This window comes from Pristis pectinata, chromosome 6 (genome assembly GCF_009764475.1).
Source record: "Pristis pectinata isolate sPriPec2 chromosome 6, sPriPec2.1.pri, whole genome shotgun sequence".
In the NCBI taxonomy this organism is placed as follows: Eukaryota; Metazoa; Chordata; class Chondrichthyes; order Rhinopristiformes; family Pristidae; genus Pristis; species Pristis pectinata.
Window position 1 is genome coordinate 12561605 of NC_067410.1, and position 15432 is coordinate 12577036.

A 15432-nucleotide genomic window follows, 5' to 3' on the forward strand; every position below is an offset into this window, starting at 1 on the left:
TTAATTAAAGTTAGCACATAATCTAATCAAAAATAAACTAAATATGAATAGAAACATTAACTAATTGAATATATAAAACAAAATTGATAAGTATATGAGGGCAGATGATGAGGGAGTTGAAATGTGGGAAATTGGTGCGTTCAGAAACTTACCCGGTCACCGTATATACAGTTGTTGTGTTATCTTGAGAACGTTCAGCTCAGCATTGTTAAGTTAGAATCTAGAGTTGCAGACATGTCAGTCTGGTATGGATGTGGAGAATTAATCGGACGGTTTGCAAGAGGTGGTCATATTCCTTTTGTTGGGCAATAGCCTGGATTTTGGTAGTGGCATGACAGAAGGATGTGACTGAGAGCCATGCACCAAGGATCTAGTAGTGCAGCAGGCTTATTCTTCAATATTCAAACAACCAGGTATGTGGTTTGTGCTCCCTGTAATGACGTAACAAAGATTGGGGGAGTAGGCATATTGACTGTGATACCAGAAAGTATTCCAAAGGGTGGAATGAAAAGGCACGAAGTAGTAGGACAGCACAATCGGGGAGCAGATGCTAATATCTGTGGTCATGAGCATGAAACCTGATGGGCTATTTCATGAGTACCAACTACATATTGAAATGTTCAATTGGTTATTTAAGAGGACCATTAAGATGTTCTTTATTGCTTTTGAGTATAATGCTACTTCTCTTTATTGCCATTTCTAATGATGTATATTTTTCCCTCATCCCTTATTCACAGTAACACTGAGGCTGGAAATGTAAGGTTGTTGCACAACTTATTTTAAGCTATTGGTCAATTTTGAACAGTTTGTTGGAAATGCATTATTAAACCAGTGCAAAATCAGTAAAAAGCTTAACAACTTCGTTACTCTTGAGGATTTGATATTGAAATTCAAATATAAAGTTTCTTATTGGGAGGTATGTCATTACATAGAACTAAATTTTCACACAGGCACCTCCTAGAGGGGGCACGGTTATAGAACAAATGTTTTTTTATTTATGTTTGTATGATTAGGATGGAGAATTGGGTAGGGGTTACAGAAGGAACAATCTACTCAGAGGTGGCCATAGCAGATAAGGATTGGGAACCTCTGAGCTATGACAGCATTGGTCCTCAATTTTGCTTTCATTTTAAAAAAGGGAATCCTTTGGAAGAAACTGTATGTGTCCGCAATAGGTCATTTTTAAACTCTTAAAAGTTTTTTGGTAACTGCCAATGCACGTCAAAGCAGTTAATGGAGATCTGCAAGATTTTTAGTGGCAGCACTTTGGAGAGATGTCAGAGACTTAATGATATGATAATTTGAAATGCATGTTCTCCATGGGTATTGTTGAAAGATAAATGCTTGACAATTTAAAAATTCTTTATTTTTAACCAAAATTATACAATTCATATTGCCTATGAAATCAAAAGTTGATCAAATAATTATCTTAATTCATAATTAAATTAGAGGTAAATTTTTCATGGGTTTTAGGGAAAGTAATGTAATGGACCAATTTTGACTCTCTTAATCTTTGGCCTTTTACTAGTTGGAAAAGCAGAAGTCTGAACTGGATGAAGCACAGCTCTGTGAGAAACAAACTGATGCACAAACTGGATCATCAGAAGTGAATTACTTAGTGCTAAGTCTGAAGAATTGCGGAGTTCTATCTGAGCGTGCACAAGAAACGATGTCCATCAGAAATGATGAGCCTTCAAGTGGAGAACATGGAACTCTGAAGCTGCAAAGGTAGGAATAGGATTTTTATAAAATTGCAAGTACATTTCATATAAATAGTTCACATTACAAATACACAGAACTGTTCTTGTAGTTCTATGATTACCCAAATGCATTCTCAGTGGAACAAATTCTTAGCAACACAGAAATTACATGCTTTTCTGCATGTGCAAATAGGTTTCTAACATCCTAAAATATCCACAATTGTGAACATCAGATTTTGCAATGACTATTTATCAGGTTGCATTGAAAACAACTCTTCCCACTATAATCTAAAAGACTGTTTAATTGAAATATAACATTTATTTTCTTTTCACATTTGCATCCTTAGAAATCTGAATTTGAGTTTGTATGTTGACATTTTTCATATAACTGTATTGGGTATAACTAAAATGAAAAATAATGCTAATGATCTGTAGCATCAATTCTCACAAGTTTTAACTAACAAGTGTTTTAAATAAATGAGTACATACCTTGATGCATATGATTTGTATCAATGCTTTGTTAAATGGAACCACATTGTATTGATTGAAAACCTTTTTTGTGGAAATAATGGTCCCTTTAGTGAGATGCTGGTTGCTCATTACCACATATTTAACTACCCCCAGAAAAGAATCAACACCTTTGGAAGGTGGTCTCCATTCTACCACAGACATCATGTATATTCACGGGCTCATTTTGTTTCTCATTATTCGCCCTCTCTGCAACTTAAACTGCTTTCTCATTTTTCCAGTTCTGATGACAGGCTTGTGACCTAAAACATTGACTATTTTCTCCCTACACATGCTGCTTGACCTACTGAATTTTTCTGGCTTTCAATGTTTTGTGTTTCAAATTTTCAGCATCTGCAGTTTTTTTTTGTTTCAAAGGGCAATATTTCAATTCATAGAGTTTTTACAGCACAGAAACAGGCCCTTCAGCCCAACTAATCAGTGACCAAGATTTCTATCTAAATATCCTTTTACTGTGTTTGGCTGTTATTCTTCAAACCTTTCCTATCTTGTGTACCTGTCCAAATGGGTTTTAAATGTTTTAGTTGTATCTGGCAACTCAATCCACATACCTGCACCCTCAGTGTGTAAAAAAAACCTGCCCTCCACATCCCCTTTAAATCCTTTCCCCTCTCACTTAAACCTATGCCCTCTAATTTTAGGCTCCCCTACCCTGTAAAAACGACTGTCACTATTTACCTCTCTATGCTCATGATTTCATAGACATCAGTAAGATCACCCTCAAGCCTCCTTCACTCGCAGGGAAAACAGTCCCAGCCTACCAAAGTCTCCTTGTAACTCATGCCCTCAAGTCCAGGCAACATTCCTGTGAATCTTTTCTGCACTCTCTCAACTTAATCACATCCTTCCTATAGTGTGGTGGCCAGTACAGCACACCGTACTCCAAGTGTGATTAATGATTTGTACAATAGTAACATGACATCCCAACTCCTATACTCAGTGCTTTGGCTGATAGTCAAGCATATCAAACACCTTTCTTGCCACCCTGTCTACCTGTGTTGCCACTCTCGTGGACTATGTACTTGTACCTCAAGGTGTCTCTGTTCAACAACACTCCTCTGGGCCCTGCCATTCACTGTGTATGTACCTGGTTTAATTTTCCAAAATGCATCACTTCATTTGTCTGAGTTAAATTCCAACAGCCACTCCCTTCACATTTTTTTTTGGCATTAAAGTGATTGAAACAGAAAATGAGAATGGTGCTGAATATATGACAGAGTTCTAATGTTGTCTTGTTGTCTCTGATTTATGTCAATGTTTTGTTAGACGGGAACCTTTTTGTAATGAAAAAAAATCCCTCTATAATCTAAAAGAAAGTTTAATTGAAATATAACATTTTTCACATTTTCCACTTTAGAAGTCTGAATTTAACAGTTTGTGCTTCAAAACTTTCAGTTTGCAGATTACCAAGTTGCGTGAAACTAACAAGAAAATAATAATGACTTTTAAAGTATAAGTGGAAATGCTCACAGGTAAAGTGGAGAGAGTAACTAATACTTTGTGGGTCAATTATCTTTCAATCAGAATCATGTTATTTTTGACTGGAGAATTTCAATGTTTTCTTGCTTTCATATTCGGGATTCTTTAGAATCCACATCTTTGCCCACAATGAAAGTAAATAACTACCTCCAATACATCTAAATAAATAACTGCTCTACAGCCTTCCCTGTGAGAAGAATACAATATGGACCAAACTTCTACAAATGATGGCATGTAAAAGAGACCATAATTTTCCATCCAAATTTTTCTAGGTACAAACCTGCATCATACCTCTGTGACAGTGTCTTGGTATGCTGACATATCATTGTATTGTAAAACGTAGAATTAAAGAGTCCTGATTTCAATTTTTTTGTACTATCTCTGCTTCAGGCCAAATTACAGGAAGATTTTAATGAAATGATATACCATCAAGAACAGTTGGAACTAGCTAATAATAATCTTCAGCGTCAGATTGAACGACTGCAAGAGGAGAAAGAGGAACAAGAGAAAGAAACAGTTTCATACTGCAATGCGTTGGAGGTGATCACGTTTATTTATGTTTTCAAACTAATTATTTATTCTCAATTAGGTATTTTGCTCCAGAACTGGCTACAGTCCAAATTCTGACATGCAGCTTGACCCATCTAAATTACGGGTAGATAATTTCTGCAGATGTAATCAAGCCTAAACTTGAATCCATTATAAGATGAAATGATACAAAATTCTGTATGCCCAAGACAAATCCATAAGCCGTTCATGATTTAATTACATAACTTTGTTTTTAAACATTTTATGCATACAATGTAAAAATTATTGGAATGGTAAGGAATACCTCAAGTTCCAAATTGCAGAGTGCTATTACGAATAATTATTTATTTTGTTTATTTATTATATATTATCAAGATCTGATAGGTGTAATTAATTTTGTCTTTTGCTAACTTTGTGTTGGCACCTTGCTAAAGAGGTCCAGTGTCATCCCAGCCCTGAATTGTTCCCTAGTGTGGAATGCCTGAAAATGATATTGTGGATGTTAGATGCCAATCAGATCTTTTCCCCCAGCTGTTCAGAGTTACTTAATTTCAACATGGGTCAATACAAATGATGCGGTAGCACATGTCCTAGTAGGAGACCTTGCAAAACACCACCATAGTTTGATCACCACTGAATTTTAAATCTTAAGGTTTCATTTAAGCCAATCAAACTGATAGACTATTCATAACCTAAAAAGACACTTTTTTTAATGTAGGTTTTCCCCATAGAGAAGTGAGTAACACTGGAGCTCATTGGTTTAGGGTAAGGTATAAGAGGATTAAAAGGGGATCAGGTGAAGAATTTTGTCACTTCAAGGGCAGATTGAATCTGGAATGCACTGCCTGAATGGGTGGTGGAGGCAGGTATTCTCTCAACATTTTAAGAAGCATCTAAACAAATGCTTGAATTGCCAGGCTATTGAAGGTTATAGACCAAGTGCTGGTAAAAGAACATAGAACAGTACAGCACAGGAACAGACCCACGTTGTCTGTACAGAACACAATGCCAAATTAAACTAAATTCTCTTCTTCCCTTGCACATGAATCCATATCCATCCATTCCCTGCATATTTATGTGCCTATCTAAAAAGCTCTTAAATGTCACTATTCTATCTGCCTCCAGCACTACCGTGGCAGCCTGCTCCAGGCACCCATTACTTTCTGTGTATATATAGAAACAAAACTTGCCCCACATATCTCCTTTAAACTTTCACCCTTCACCTTAAATGCATGCCCTGTAGTATTTGACATTTCTACCCTGGGGAAAAAGATTCTGACTGTCTACCCTAATTTTATAAGTCTTTTTATAAACTTCTATTAGGTCTCCCCTCAGCCTATGTTCCAGAGGAAACAACCCAAAGTTTGTCCAACCTGGCCTTCTAGCTCCATACCCTCTAATCCAGGCAGCATCCTAATAAACCTCCTCTGTACACTTTCCAAAGCCTCCACATAGTTCCTGTAATGGGCTGAGCAGAATTGAACACAATACTCCAAGTCTGGATACTCCAAATGGAATTAGTATAGATAGGAAGCTTGATGTGTTGCATGGACTGTTGGCGAGCAGCCTGTTTCTGGTGCTGTGGACTGCTGATTCTGTGACTTATAAAATTGTTTTTAACTCTGTCAGTGTGCTTGCTTTTATTTTCTGAAAATACAAAAGTGATTAAAAACATTTTTTTAATGTATCACCATGTTTAAGTAGCAAGTAATACATTTTACAGAATTTTAATTCTAAGTGGACAATGGATTATTTATCCCTAATTTGTGTATAATGAGCAAGAAGAATAATGGAATGTCATATTTATTATAAACATTTTTTCACTTTATTTATTTTAAGCAAAAATCCTACTACACAATACAATTGTTGCACCAAACATTCTTGGAGGTATAACCAAGCAAGCCCAGACTTGTTCATAATCTGATTGGTATACCGTAATGGCAATAAGCCAGAATGTTAACAAAAAGTACATGTACCAAGAATATAAATCGTTTCTGGACAGTTACATCTAAGTTTTAATATTTGTTCCTGCAGGTGATTTTCCCTTTTTAAATTCCATTGTAATGCAGAAAGCACGAGAGGCTAACCAGGATCTCCAGATCCAGTTGGACCAAGCTCTACAAGAGGCTCGTGATCCCAACAAGTAGAGGGAATTCGCTGTTTCTTGAGGTATGGCTTGCAAATATTTCCAGATAAGACGGTAGGGGAGTTGCTTTTAAACAGTGTGTTGTGTAAGTGTGCGTCATCCTGAGGATCAGATGGTTTAAACCCCAGATACATAGTAAATATTTCTGAACAATAAAATTGTGTTAGTTGGAGTGGTTTTATGATATGTGTGTTCATTCTCCAAAACCTGCAGGCAAGACAGGTTATTCTGTCACAAATGGATGCAAATAAGGGTCCTTTTGCAGCTATACTTTTGGTTTGATAGTGATCATTGCCAGCAGCAATCTCCCTCCAATACCATCTAACTCTTTATTTCTGGAACAGACTTAGAATGTTAATCTCTGGATGCATTATATAGTGACAGGGTAGTTGAAGTACAGGAATGTTATTTTAAAAAAAAATTTGCAATTGAATTTTGTTCTTTATTTTTCATTTAGGTGGAAGATCGTAGTGGCAATGATGGAGAGACAGCTTATTGTTTTGAGAGTCCAGTACCAGGTCCCTGCAGAAACAGCATGCAATTTTCTACGTCAACAGCTGCACAGAATGAAGGGTATTTTCTCTCAAACGAGTTTCTGAAACCTTCCCAGGGATATTAATCCCTATTTACGAGTTACAGTTCCGAAGTGGATGAGAGAAAAATTTTGGTAGTTGCTTTCCATGCACCGGTACCCTATACTTGTGATATTCTGTTCCAGCACCTCATCTTCTGACTAAGGCACATTTCCAGGGCTTAGAAGAATTACCTTGAACTCAGCAATTTTATAGACAATCAACCATTCCAATTCATAGCTTAAATTTCCAGCTGTTTCCCTCTCTCTCCTTGAGACTTGACACTTTTTCTTTTATCGACTTCTTCACATCTTCCAGATGTACCTTTTGTTATTCACACTCCTTTAACTGCCATCCTTCAGCTTGCATGACATCTGGAGAGAGTGTCAAATCTCTTCCTGGTTACCACACTCAATGGGAGACCTTCCTTTTTGCTCTTGCCATCTTCCTCCTTTCTCTGCAACTTTAAACTTGTTTTCATTGCTCTCTCCTCTTACGCTGCTTGACCTACTGAGTAGTTTCCAATATCTTCATGTTTTTTATTTCCAGATTCCAGCTTCTGTAGTATTTTGTTGTTATATTGTTCTGTTAATGAGTCATACAGCGCAGAAACGGCCCATTGTGTCCATGTTGCTATCGAATACCTATCTATAATCATCTTATTTTTCAGCCCTCTGTCGCTAGCCTTAGATGCTATGATGTTTCAAGCAATCATCTAAATATATTTAAATGCTATGAAAAAACCTGCCTCTACCATCCCCCTCAGGCAATGCATTCCAATTTTCAATCACCATCTGGGTGAAAAAATTTTTCCTGAAGTCCCCTCTAAATCTCCTACCGCTTACTTTAAAACTATGTCCTCTGGAATTGGTTCTCACTATCTCCCCTATTTATTACCACCTTGTGTTTGTAAAACTCAATCATCTCCTCCTTCAGCCTTCTCTGCTCCAAAGAAGACAAACCTCTCCTAGCTCAAATACTTCATCCCAGGCAACATCCTGGGGAATTTTCTCTGCAGCCTTTCCAGTGGAATCATGTCTTTCCTGTAGTGTGGTGACCAGAGCCGTGCACAGTACCTCAGCTGTGGCCTAAGCAACATTTTAAATAGTACCATAATCCTCCAATCCCCTCCCCCCCCCCCCCAAACTTGTGTACTCTATGCTCTGTCTTATGAAGTCATGTATCTCATATGCAGCCTTCTTATTTACTGTGCTTCTCCTTCTGGGATCCTTGGACATGCAATACAAAATCTATCTGATCATCAATGCTTCCTAGAGTCCTACAATTTATTGTGTATGTCCTAGCCTTATCGTTTCTCCCAAAACACATCACCTCACATTTCTATTTAGATTAAATTCCATCTGCCATTGCTCCGCCCCTCTTACCAACTGATCAATGTTGTTCTGTAGCCAATGACTACCCTCCTTGCTATCATCAGCACCACCAATCTTTGTGTCGTCTGCAGACTTGCTGATCATATCGCCTACATTCACATCCAGATCGTTAACATATCTAACAAATAGCAAGGATCCCAACAACAATTCCTGTGATAAACTACTGGTTACCAGGTTTCCAAATTCAACAGCAACCCTCGGCCATAACCTTCTTATCAAAAGCCAGTTTCAGATTCAATTTGTCGAATTGCCCCGGATCCCATGGGCCCATACCTCTTTGACCAGTTTTCTGTGCGAGACCTTGTTGTGGTTCTTGCTAAAACCACTATCCTCATAGACACACACAATTATCTCTTTGAAAAATTCAATCAAATTAGTCAGACAGATCTCTCCTTAACAAAGGCATGCTGACAAACCTTGATTAATCTCTGTCTCACCCTGTGCAAATGAATCCTGCCCCTCAGAATTTTTTGTATTATTTCCCTACCACTTCTGTCCCTGTGCCTGACACACTTGCTATGCCATCTTTAAATGTGACATTGTTTGATTTGCTTAGTTCTTTCCTGGAGGCTCTGATTCAGCTGCATAGCTGTCACTGTTCATTGATGCGTGATGCAAATCCATAATCAGAATCAAATGGGCATACCTTGCCTCCTGGGATTGAAGGATTCTGATTTAAAATGGAAACTGCTCCAAGCCAAAACTACTATTTCAGTGGCTGCCACAAGAGCAGAGATAATAAAAAAACATTTTTAGTTCAACATCATGCAGATTGGGTTTTTGGTGTGCTTTAGTTATTCTGATTTAAAATGGAAACTGCTCCAAGCCAAAACTACTATTTCAGTGGCTGCCACAAGAGCAGAGATAATAAAAAAACATTTTTAGTTCAACATCATGCAGATTGGGTTTTTGGTGTGCTTTAGTTTTGCTTCAATTCAGTTTGAACCACTTAGTTTAATTCTTAAATTTTTGTCTCTCTTGACCCTATTGTCACGTCAAACATGAGGTTACTAGGTTTTTGTTCTCGCATAGAAACAAATTTAATTGTAGAAAATGGTTCCACATAGTAAATTTTTTTTAAAAAATCATGAATTCTGTGTATGTTAGCTCCTTTCAACCAATGGATCTCAATTTCTTTTCCTGATTTGAAATTCAGCTGAGTTTTATAAGGTAGCATTTATTGAAAGCCTACCTAACCATTTCTTGTTTACTTAGATGCAGTGCTTAATAGTGAGCATTACACTAGCATTTACTGCTTTCAAGCTATTCAGGTTTCTTCTCAATTAAACTGCATGGTGTAAGTAGCTTACACTTAAATGAGCCCTTTTCTGTGGTCTTCTTTGCTTTCCATCAGCCCAGTGGTGTATATTTTACAGCCCACAGGTCACTTTCGGGTTAGCTGCTGCTTTCCAACCATCATCAGATTGCTTCACTAATACCTCTATTCCCAGAATACCCCAGCTTCTCCAAGCCATCCAAATGACCAAAGGCCCTCCATCTCTGTAAATTTCTTCTGAACTTTCTCCAAGGTCTTTGAATCTGTGCTGAAGTATGACAACTGAAACTGGGTGCAGTTGTGGCTGAACCAGTGTTTTACAAGATTTCACATTGACTTCCTTGCACTTGTACCAGATAGCTCTATTTATAAAGCCCAAGATCTCCCAACTGGAAACCTGGCGACCAATGGTGTATCATAGGAATTGGTTCTGGGACTATTAACCACCTGTTTGCTTAGCAAGTCTGCAGAAGACACAAAAATTGGTGGTACTGATGATGGCAAGGAGGGTAGTCTTCAGCTACAGAACGACATTGACAGGTTGGTTGGTAAGCTGGGCAGAGGAATGGCAGATGGGATTAACCACTTTCTGAATTTACCTAATCACTTTCAACGAACTGTGCATACAGTATATCCTCCAGATTTCTCTGTTCTTGTACGCCTTTTATAGTTATGCTCCCCAGTAATATATTGTCTCTTCTCATCATCTTACCAAAATACAACACTTTATATTTCTTGGCATTAAATTTCATGTGACATCTACCAGTTTATCTCTCCTTGAAATCTCTTGTCATTCTCATCACAGTCACTACATCTTGAAGTTTTGTGTCATCTCTAAATTTGGAAATTGTGCTCTGTGTGCGCGCGTGCGCACACACACACGCACACACACACATAATGTATGTGTGTGTGTGTGTATAGAGATACTGAGAAAGAGATTACCATTTAATGACCCCTGGGAACTACACTATACACTTTCTTCTATCCCACTGCTACCCCTTTTATTCTATAGCCTTCAAGGTAAACCACCTTTCCTGCCCCCTCCCCCCCACACACACACACTTTTCTATTGTTGCGGAGTTCTTGTTTCATTGTATATTTGCAATTGTTTCTGTATTGTTTCAGTCACTGGTTTTTAAGCTAATTGTTACCATGACAGCTTTGCTCTGCACCCTATCACAGACTTTCCTCTTGTTTCTGCCTTTCCCTCACTGCAACTTAAAACACACTTGTTTTCTCATTATTAGCTCTGATGAAAAGTCCTTGACTGAAAACACTGACTCTATGGCCTGACCCACTTGAGCACCTCATATAGGCTATGCTGGTGTATTGTGCTGCAAAATGGGATTAGTTAATTACGTTGATGTGAAAGCACCACTAGGTGGCAGTGATAATATGATGGAATTTGATATTCTGTTGAGAGGGGGAAGAATGAGAAAGACTAGTATTTTAAATTTAAATAAGGGCAATTATGAGAGCATGAAAGCAGAACTAGATAAAGTGAATGAACAAATTAGATTAAGAGACCAGTCAGTTGAAATGTATTGGCTGATATTTAAGATGATCTTTCACAAAGCACAGAGTAGCTATCTAGTGAGAAAGAAAAATTCCAAGGGCAGCACCCACCATCTGTGTTTAACAAAAGAAGTTAAATATTGCATCCATCGTTTTTTAAAAAATCATATATTTGTACAATAATGGGCTGCAGGTCAGAAGACTTGCGGAATATTTCTTTTAATCAAAGAATTTAAAAATTAATTAGGCAGGAAAAATTAGATTGTGATAAAGGTAGCTAGAAATATGAAAACAGTTATGACTTTTTACTGATATTTGAAAACTAAGGGAGTGTTAGTGTGTTGATGAATTAACACTGGAAAGTAAGGGGATAGCAGATGATTTGAGTAGATATTTGCAGCAGTTTTCAACATAGCAAATGAAAGTAACATCCCAGTAGCTGAAAATCAGGAATTAGAAGGAAATCTGGAGGGAGGTAGGGGGAAAGGTTTGGGAAAGCTTCCATTAGGTTGGAAATATCATATTTAACTCCTTTATTCACAAAGGGAAAAAGACAGAAAGCAGGAAACTACAGGTCTGTTAGCTTAACATCTGTCTTAAGAAAATAGTAGAAGCTATTATTAAAGGTGTCATAGTAGGACACTTAAAAAAAAGTTCAAGGTATCCAGGCAAATTCAATATGGTTATGTGAAAGGAAAATCATGTTTGACCAATTTCTTGCAGTTTTTTTTTGAAATAACATACTGTAAATAAAAAAGAACTACTGGAGGTACTATAATTGGGTTTTCCAGAAGGGATTTGATAAGGTGCCTCATCAAAGGGTATTGCAGAAAATGAAAACTCATGGTATAGAAGGCAACGGATAGACTGACTATCAAGAAATATGGAGTAGGCATAAATGGGTCTTTTCCAGGTTGGCAAGATGTAATGAGTGGTATGCCACAGACTGGTGCTGGGCTTGGGCCTCAACTGCTTGCAATTTATATAAATTATTTGGAAAAAGGGAACCAAAGGTATGATTTCTAATTTTGCTAATGATGCAGAGAAAAGTAAAGAACATAGAGACTGTGAAGGAATATGGGTATGTTATGTGATTGGAAAAAGATCTGGCAAATGGAATATAATTTGTAAATTGTGAGGTTGTCAATTTTGGCAGGATAAATGAAAAAAAAGCCTATTGTTTAAATGATGAGAGACGGCAGAGCTTGGTCTATGCAAAGGATATAGGTTTCCTAAAGCATAACTTGCAAAGGGCTAGAATGCAGGTAAGGCAAGTAATTGGGGAAATGTAATCACTATGGGGATTGAATACAAAAGTAGAGAAGTTATGCTTCATTTAGAGAATTGGTCAGATAATATCTGAAATACCATTTACAGTTCCGGATGTTAATGATTGGAAGAAGTTTACTAGCCAACTGCCTGGAATGGGTATGTTGTTTTATTAGGAGAGTTTGGACAGGTCAGACCTGTATTACCTGAAGTCTGGAAGAGTGAGAAAGAACATATAAGATACTGAGGAATCTTGACTGAGTGGATCTGGAGAGGATGTTTCCTCTTGAGGGAGAATATGGTACTAAGGTGTCTGTTTGAAAATAAGGGGTGTCCTGTTTAACACAGAAATGGTGCAATAAATTTTTTCTTGGAGGATCCTGAGTCCTTGGAAATCTTCCTCAAAGGGTGAGTTGAAAACAGAGCGTTTGAATATCTTTACAGCAGCAATAGGTAAATACTTGATAAGCAAGGGGGCGAAAAGTTTTAATTTTAATTTAATTTTATTTACAGCATGGTAACAGGCCCTTCCGGCCCAACGAGTCCGTGCCACCCATTTTAAACCCAAATTAACCTACCCGTACGTCTTTGCAATGTGGGAGGAAACCGGAGCACCCGGAGGAAACCCACGCAGACACCTGGAGAACGTACAAACTCCTTACAGACAGCGATGGGATCGAACCCTGATCGCTGGCACTGTAATAGCATCGCGCTAACCGCTACGCTAACCGTGCCGCTACCCAGGGTAAATAGGATTCAAAATTAGATTACAATCAGATAGCCATGACCTTATTAATAGTGGAGCAGGCTCAAGTGGGGCGAGTGGCCAATTCCTCATAATTCATACATTTGTATGTTCTTTGGTGAAAGGTCAATGTGAAGTACATATTTAATACCTCAGCCATGCTAAACTAAATTTCTCTCCATGACTAATTTCCTTTTTGGTCTCTGATGGCCCCACCTCTCATCTTACAACCCTGTTCACGTGCCTACAGAATATTTTTGGATTTGTTCTTGGGTTTGTTGGCAGTCCGTTCTCAGGCTCTCTTTCCTCCTGTTCGTTTTCCCCTTGTTAACAACCTGGCATCTATCATATTCTCTCTTTCATTTTACTGCATTGTTTGCTTGCTTCTGTGGTCAGGCATGGAGCTCTGGCTTTAATATCCATCCCCTTTTCCCTCATGGGAATGTGTCTACATGGCGGTTGAAACTCTCCACTCTAAAGAGCTCCCATTGTTTAAGTATAGTCTTACCTGCCAATACTTTGCTGGCAGTTTCCTTTGGCCAGTTCTGTTCTTATCCCATTGAGATAGACTGGCTTTTACCTTGGAGTGGTCTATATCCTTTTCCACAGTTATTCGAAACCTTAAAATCATGTTGCATTTTTCTTGTTGTCTAGCCACAAATAATTATATTGTTCTATTATATTTTTATTATCTTATATTAACTGAATTTAATTCAGCTGCAGTAGGTGGGTAGTGTAGCTTATGTCCCAGAACAAGCCACTCAGATTCTGGATTCCTGGTACCAGCGAGCAAAGCTTTTGTGCCCCAAATTTTTTTTCCATGGGAGTATGGTCTGCAGAAGGCAAAATTCAGAGAATATTTGGATATCCATTTGAATAAAAACGTGAAGGACAATTTTAACACTTGCAGTAACAAACTTAGGACTTCAAGATTTTGTTTTATTTTATTAGGTGCAGATAGCCACAATGTTACAAATAAAGGGCTTGCGTCAGACCCAGGGACAGCTGGAACGTTTGCAATCATGCTTGCGCAGAAGAATAATGAGATGTCAAGCTGCTAGTGGTAAAGCTACTACGCCTGAAAAAATGGAAGTAAATGAAACTTGTCAGTTTGCATTGTGTTTTTTTTAATTTTTAAATTTTTTTTATTTACAGCGTGGTAACAGGCCCTTCTGGCCCAACGAGTCCCACGCCGCCACATTTTTTAAACCCAAATTAACCTACCCGTACGTCTTTGCAAATGTGGGAGGAAAACCGGAGCACACCGGAGGAAACCCACCAGTAGCACGGGAAAAAACGTACACAAACTCCTTACAGACAGCGGGAACGAACCCCAAGTCGCTGGCAATGTGAAACTCCTGGTACTATCATTGTGAGAGCAATTTTCTCTCGGTTATTCATTATCTAAAATATATTTTGTATTTTAAGATGAATTATGATCCTGGGGGAAAATCACAATGAAGTTGAATGCTGCAGAATTTGGAGATGGCAATATTATGTTGAATTGCTGAAACTACAATTGACAATGCCAAGTATGTATCGAGTTGCATTATGAACAATATAAGTCTATCTCTGATAATATCTTCATCAGGAAACTAGCTTTAGGTTTAGCCTTCTGTGAGTATATTGATGCCTCTGATGGGACATGTAATTGACTATTATTAAATGTTTAGAGTCAGGTTGTTAGACAAGAACTGCAATCAGAGTGGAGAGTCCATTTGATCACTGCAATCAATTAATAAATATGTGGGCATCATCTCTGAACGCATATACAAGGGCTTTACTTGCGGTGATATGTGTTTGGTTACTCAATGTTTTGATCCAGAAAACAACCTTGGTATTAGTTGTGGCTCCACACTGGCATCAAATCTAGTTTAAGGAGTTTCTCACTTCTGGTTCTGTTGAAGGGACCCGGAGCTGAAACGTTTCTCAATCATTTTCTCTTCCACAGATTCTGCCTGATGTGCCTGAGTGTTTCTAGCATTTTAGATTTCCAGCATTTTTTTAGTTCTCACTTTTAGTTATGCTCCTTTACTGGATTTGTTCACAGGTATTTAGTTTGTGCAGTGCAGTTGCCTGCTAGAGCCAGTCAGGTGAAGGACTCAACAGTGAGTCCTGGCTAGCTATCTAACCTAATACCTAAGCATGATCTTGTTATTTGGAAATTGTGCAGGTCTAGTTTGGTTTGCACTGTTTCAATAAATCTTACTGGGAAGTGAAACCTGAACAACAAAGGAATATTATTACTCCTTTAGAGACTTTTGATGCCTTAAAAAACCT

At 38.0% G+C, this 15432-nt stretch overlaps 1 protein-coding gene across 1 annotated transcript in view; it reads left to right on the forward strand.

Annotated features, from left to right (window-relative positions):
* spdl1 (spindle apparatus coiled-coil protein 1) overlaps positions 1–15432 on the forward strand; it is an 84450-nt gene that overhangs the window by 68135 nt on the left and 883 nt on the right. The window contains 10 exon segments of the mRNA XM_052017579.1: positions 1529–1579; positions 1581–1607; positions 1609–1641; positions 1643–1675; positions 1677–1757; positions 4110–4247; positions 6305–6376; positions 6378–6404; positions 6839–6954; positions 10083–10163. Coding sequence (XP_051873539.1) covers positions 1529–1579; positions 1581–1607; positions 1609–1641; positions 1643–1675; positions 1677–1757; positions 4110–4247; positions 6305–6376; positions 6378–6404; positions 6839–6954; positions 10083–10163 — 659 coding nt within the window.